Source organism: Vombatus ursinus, unplaced genomic scaffold, assembly GCF_900497805.2.
Source record: "Vombatus ursinus unplaced genomic scaffold, bare-nosed wombat genome assembly UNPS02000577.1, whole genome shotgun sequence".
NCBI lineage: Eukaryota > Metazoa > Chordata > Mammalia > Diprotodontia > Vombatidae > Vombatus > Vombatus ursinus.
Window position 1 is genome coordinate 30,535,197 of NW_020940355.1, and position 6,240 is coordinate 30,541,436.

At 37.1% G+C, this 6,240-nt stretch overlaps 1 protein-coding gene across 1 annotated transcript in view; it reads right to left on the reverse strand.

Annotated features, from left to right (window-relative positions):
* Positions 1 to 5,856, reverse strand: part of MMP16 (matrix metallopeptidase 16) — a 369,344-nt gene extending 363,488 nt beyond the window's left edge. The window contains exon 1 of the mRNA XM_027865020.1: positions 5,343 to 5,856. Within this exon, the coding sequence (XP_027720821.1) occupies positions 5,343 to 5,474 (132 nt within the window). The 5' untranslated portion in view covers positions 5,475 to 5,856. The remainder of the gene's footprint in view (positions 1 to 5,342) is intronic.
* Between the last annotated feature and the right edge of the window lie 384 nt (positions 5,857 to 6,240).

The window sequence follows — 6,240 nt, forward strand, 5'->3', positions numbered from 1 at the left end:
AATTAAAAAAGCAGAATACAAGTGCAGTCTTCTAAAATAAGGTGTGACTGAAGTTGACAACATGTGAAAATTATATTCCTAGTCTTTGAAACTACAATGGAGTGTGCCATAGGTGAAGTTTTCAATGGTAGCTTGGGAAGAAAAGGGTCAGAAAGTTATGATCTCTCATTGAGGAATAAGAACTAAATATTTTTCATCTCACATGGAAATGTTAATTTAGTGGATTAAAATAGGTCTTTCCCCTCCTAAATGAGTTAAAATTGGTGATCAGTAAACAAGAACATTTTGGGTAAGTGGGGAAGGGTGGTGGCTAGAGAGGTAAGGCAGTGACATATATTTGCATAAAGTAATTGCTTAATCCAACTTCAGAGGAAAGAATATTATAATTGAACTAGTGCATTAAAAATCTATTATGTTGAAAAAATGTACAGTAATTATCATAACAAAAAAAATCTGAACTCTAGGTCTGCCACTCCTAACCTGATTTAAGAGATGTGAAACCAATTACTAAATTTAATCTCCCTCTAGGAGGCAGAATTTCATTGTCTGGATAGCAGGACATAAGCCTTTGGCCTTTCTATTTGGATTTCCCTGGCCAATGAAAATGCCCTCCTGACCTATTCTGGTAAATCTACTTATGAACCAAACCCAGGTAAATTACCAACCCCAACTGAGTTTTGCATTGGGCAAGGAAGAGTTGGTTGACTCCAGGGTATACATTCTCTACTTTCCCTCTCCAATCTTTAGAACTTCCCCATGAGTCTTTACCCCTGTGTAAATTATGTGTGGGCCTGATATCAGACTGCCAGATCACGGATTCATGAAGCAAAGAGGGTCTGTCAGATATCAGAGCCAAGTAACTTCCCCATTTTGACTTGGTAAAAAATAGCTAATGGAGTTCCACAAAAGAATCCTAGAGAGAAGCCAAAGAAATGATTCTCCTTATCTAAATGTGGCTGAAATGGGCTGGGTAGTAAATCCTTTACTTCGACCACCACCCCTACATTTAAAGGAAAGAACAGCTATGATCATTTATGCAAAATAAGAACAACAAACTTTTTGGTTATGTTTTAAGCCCTATATAATATCACATACTATCTTTACAAACTCACACTAGAGCCTTAATGAGTATGTATTCAAAGCTAAGCTGTCCAAATCAAGCCTGGACCTTTTAGATAGATTCAAATAAACCCACAAGGAGAGCCACAAATCTTAAAGTAGTTAAAGGAAATCATTTGCTCAATTTAGGAATAACTGCCACAACCAAAATAAATGGCAACAGTTAAATTCCACAATATTTTATTATGAGAAAGTCTCTTGAATGATGGAACATGACATGGTTATTATAATTTTCTCAAGATGTGCCAAGAAGATTAATCTTCTCACTACATTTTGCTACATTTATCATTCAAAGTTTTACAAGTTTTAATTCCCCCCAAAAAACACATTTTAAAAAGCACTATTACTATTAGGTATAGTTCTATTATTCCGATAAATAGTAAAGAGATTTGTGCCAAAATATTTAATATCTAAAAACTATATGGCTGATGATGACAATAGGTAACTTCCATACAGCACACACACACATATATATGTATATATATTACAAATATCATATCATTTTATGCTTATAACAACCCTGAGAGATGTTATTATTATTCCCATTTTACAGATATGAAAACTGAGAAACTGAGACAGAGGTTAAGTTACTAGCCCAGGGTTACAAAGTGTCTGTGCTCAGATCTGAACTTGTTTTGTGACTACAGGTCCAACACTCTATCCATTGTACCTGTTAAATCACTTCTAAATGATGATAACAATTATTACTACCACAGACTATTTCTTATCAAGTTTCAAAACAAAAGGCATTCTATTTCTTAAAAACAAATGCATTTTGTCAACATGTAATCTCCTGAATTTTTTTTAGTTTTGCATGTGCCTTGCTATGTTGCATCCCCTCCACTTAGCACCAGCTTTGCATTTAATAGGAACTCAATAAATGTGGAATTGCTTATCTTAAGAGAACTAGAAAAAGCCTTTTAGGGCAGTAGAGATTAGAGTATTTTTCCTTACTCTTTGGCTACTTTTGATTAATGACTGTTTATGTGGCAATCTGAGGTCCAATTAAATATGTTAAAAGTTGAATGTTCTTTAATAATTCTCTTATCATGCCAAAACTCTTTGAGAGAAATAAAAATTGCATTTACTTTGCATCTGACCAACCAAAGATTCCACCAGCATCATCAAATAGATCTTTACACTAAGTTTTCTGTTTCAGTCAATTAAAATGAATTCCCACCCTCAACCCTGACTTGAAAATAACTTGAAGATGTAATGTGTACCTTTCCGTACAAATGGAGGTTAGTGCCTACTGCCTTACTACACAGGACTCTCCTTGCTTCTCCATCAAGTCTATTTTTCAGACTTGGTCTGTAACCACCTTTAATTTTTATTGCAGAGTGTGTGTCACTCAATTACAGAACAAAGTGCAAGGGACTTCCTACTTCCTAATAATGGCACTTTCCATGAAAAAAATGACAGTAAAGAGTTAACCAAAAACAAAACAAATGACACAATATAAACCTTCCTAGATCATCAAAAGCCTGATATAGATTTTTTTTTAAAAGTCAGGTACCACAAAAAATTAAGTTCATTAATAAGTAAAGTCAAATGTCTTCCACTGGTATACAAGGGTGATTTTCACCTTTACTGTAGTATTTTTTTTAATTTTTTTGTAGTTAGTAAGCAAATATCTTGAAATTGTTACTAGGAAATACTTGCTCACCTAAATATGGTACTGAAATGCCTACTACTAGTTTGATATCATTATGCTTTCTGGTAGGACTGTCTTTGGAAATCAATTTTTAAAAAAAGGCATGTCAAGTATACATTTAGTAGCCATGAATGAGAAATGAATTATTCTTGTTTTAGAAGAGAAGTTTTGGACATAAGACAAGTCATTAATGTTTACCATCAATAATAATAATAATAATAATAATAATAATAATAATAATGTTATTCATAATCAAATGGATTAGGCAGAAACATCAATTGAAGACTTTCATCTTATGGTCATTACAATAACATTTCATTTTAGATAGCTACCCCAATGATGAAGTGAAAGATTAATCTATTAGGCACAAAAAATTAAACAATAAAAATATTCAAGATCTTAAAGAAACATATTTCAGAAAGAAAGATGTCTGTACATATTGCACAATAAGAAGATATTTTGCTCAAGCTTTTTAGTAAACTCCCATATTAGCAAAGAACTTTTTGTAGGTGTGTCTCAGATAATTATGAATGTCCTTATATGCTTTTAGAATGAAATCTTTTCTATTTCAATAGAGTAGAATTTAGTTACTAGGTACTGGAAAAATGAACTATTCTTTTTAAACATAAAAAAAATTTTCCCCCATGTGTCATTATCCTGTATATAATTCAAAGAGGAATACTACAATAGAAGTTCAATAATAAATTCAAAAGAAGTTTTATAAGTGAAAGTCTTAATTCATATCAGCTACCACAATAACTGGTTGAACTGATGATCTGAGTAACATAACCACTGGAAGAAAAACCCAATCGAGTAATCATCAAACTTCAATGTCATCCAACAATTTTTGAAAGTAAGGGAAAAATCATACACAAATCAGTCTTGACTCTCCCACTGCTGATAGTAATAAAGATACAGTACATAACTTACTTTTACCTAAAATCCACTACCATAATAGACCCTTCTGTTTATAACATAATAAACAACAGATTTTCATTTTTATTCCTCTATGCTATGAACTACATTACAAACTATCTATCAATTTAAACATTATGTACAAAAAGCCATCTGTGACATATGTTTCAGAAAGTACAAATCTGCTACCATGAAAGGCTGGACCTTCAGCCCACTTCCATCTGTCTATTTAGCCAGGAAAAAAAAAAGTTTTTTTTTTCTTTTCTTTAAAGGTCACATATATTTCAGATTTTAAAATGTGGCTTGTCTTCCATAAAAATATGTATATTTAACCTCTTCATCTTCCAACTTTTATCTCTTTCTGTAATTATCCTCAGTTCCAAATGGTTAGTTTTTCTACACTAATCTTTACTTCTTATGTGGCACAGTAAAAACTATTTATAGGCACACAACTAATTATATGCAGTTGTATACATGTGCATGGCATATATTTTGCACAAATGTGTGCAGAAGTTGACATATTTTAAATTATTTTTTTTTCAAATATTGAGCAACAGGTACTGGCATTACAAGTACAATATCCTTAGTAAAATGACATTGATATTTTATCATATCAACAACTGAAAACCACATTTTTCATTTATGGGAAATCAAACTAATCACAAAGAGATGTATGATAGCATCAAATACAAGCAAAAGGATGAGACTTTATTAAGACCCTCCTATGTCTCCATATTCAATGTTTTTGTGATAAATTAATGTCATCATCACCCAGGTGTCAATACAACTCCATTGAATTGTGGCACGTTATTGGTTATTTGTTGAGTTGAATGGCAAGAAGAGAATTTTGACACAGTTCTGCCAAGTTCGTATCTTCCCTTCCCTTTGTGCCTGACTGCTCCCAAAACTATCAAAGTAAAGCAAATGACAGTTAAACCCTCTCAGCTTTACCAGAGTTCTAGTGAAAATGAAAACACCTTGGAACTACTAGACTGGGCCACGTTGGTTTTGATTGTGGGGGCGGGGGTGGGGGAAGAGAAGACACTTCAAAAGAAAGAGATGGATTTCATGGCATCTGTTTAACCAGATCTAGTTACAGTGTATTAAGTTATGCTTAAATGAGAACAAGACTCTGTCTAGTCAAGTGTTTTATCACAGTCATGTTATTAAAGTATCAAGTACTCCCACAGTTTCCTTTAGATTTTTATGCAATCCCCTTTGCTAATGGTAGAGGAGGAGGGGGAAAATTCCAATAATAATAACAAAAAAAAATTGCAATGCCAGGCAAACTCATTCTGCCATCCCTAGGCTTTTCTGTGCCTCGTTACCAAGCTCATTTTATTATACCGCACGCTTGTTTCATCTAGGACTTTGCCTCTTCCCCATGTAAGCAGCATGTACCAGGTACAATTCAGTCTTTGAGCGCTTAGCATCGTGCTTTGTGCTGCGGAGGATAACGGGATTCGTGGTGCTAAATGCATCCATCAAATACTGAAAATTCAGAAAGGTCTCTAGGCTGCGGGAAGGGAAACAATGTGTTTAGATCCTTGGCTGCTTTCAGCTACATGGCTCCTCGTTTTCCTGGAGCACACGAAATATTTTGGGGAGCAGCCTATGCAAGGAGAAGAAAGCTCTACAGGAGCTGTACTCTTACCTCCACATTGAAATACTGCTCCGCTCCGCAGACTGTAGCCCATAAAATCCACAGAAACGTTTGCAAGAAAAACACCCCGGAATGATGCACGAAATCCAACCGTCTTGCAGTGCTGAATGTGAGTAAGATCATAGTGAACTGTGCTTCAATGGATGGACGAGCTCCCCCTTCTCTTTCTCTCCTCTCCGTCCTTTCTCTCGCCCTCCCTCTCTCGTTCCAAAACGCTTCTCCTTTTTCAAAATATAAAAATAATAATTAAAAAAAAAAGTCCAGGGGCTGGGTAATGAGCCCTGCAGGTTCACCCACAGCCGGCCGGCTGGGGCTTCGAGGGAGTCTGAGGAGGAAGGCGCACTTCACTCCCGATAGCTTGGGAGGAGCAGCGGCGGCAGGCGGGAGAAGGGTCAGCAGCTCGCGCACACCATCCTCACGAGTCCGTCCTTCTCCGGGAATGTGGCGCCCAAGTTCACCCGCTGCTCCTGCTGAGGTTTCCCTATTCGCAGCAGCAGCAGCCGCTGCCGCCGCCGCCGCCTCCGCCGCCTCCTGTCGGTGTGTCCTCCTCCCGCTGCTTTTCCTCCTCCTTCCCCTCCTTCTCCTCCCCCTCCTCCTCCTCCTCCTCCCGCTCCTCCACCTCCTCCCCCTCCTCCTCCTCGTCCTTCACCTCCTCCTCCTCCTCCTCCTCCTCTTCTTCCTCCTCCTCCTCCACCTTCTCCTCCTCCTCCTGCTTCTTCGAGAAAGGCCTCTTTGCCACTGCCTGCTCCTTGCTCCCTAGCCTCTGCTTCTCTCTGCTCTCCTCTTTCCACTCCAGAATGTTCATCCGTAATCTACATAACTCCTCCTTCCATGGAGTCTCGGTCTCTCTCTCTCTCTCTCTCTCTCTCTCTCTCTCTCTCTCTCTCTC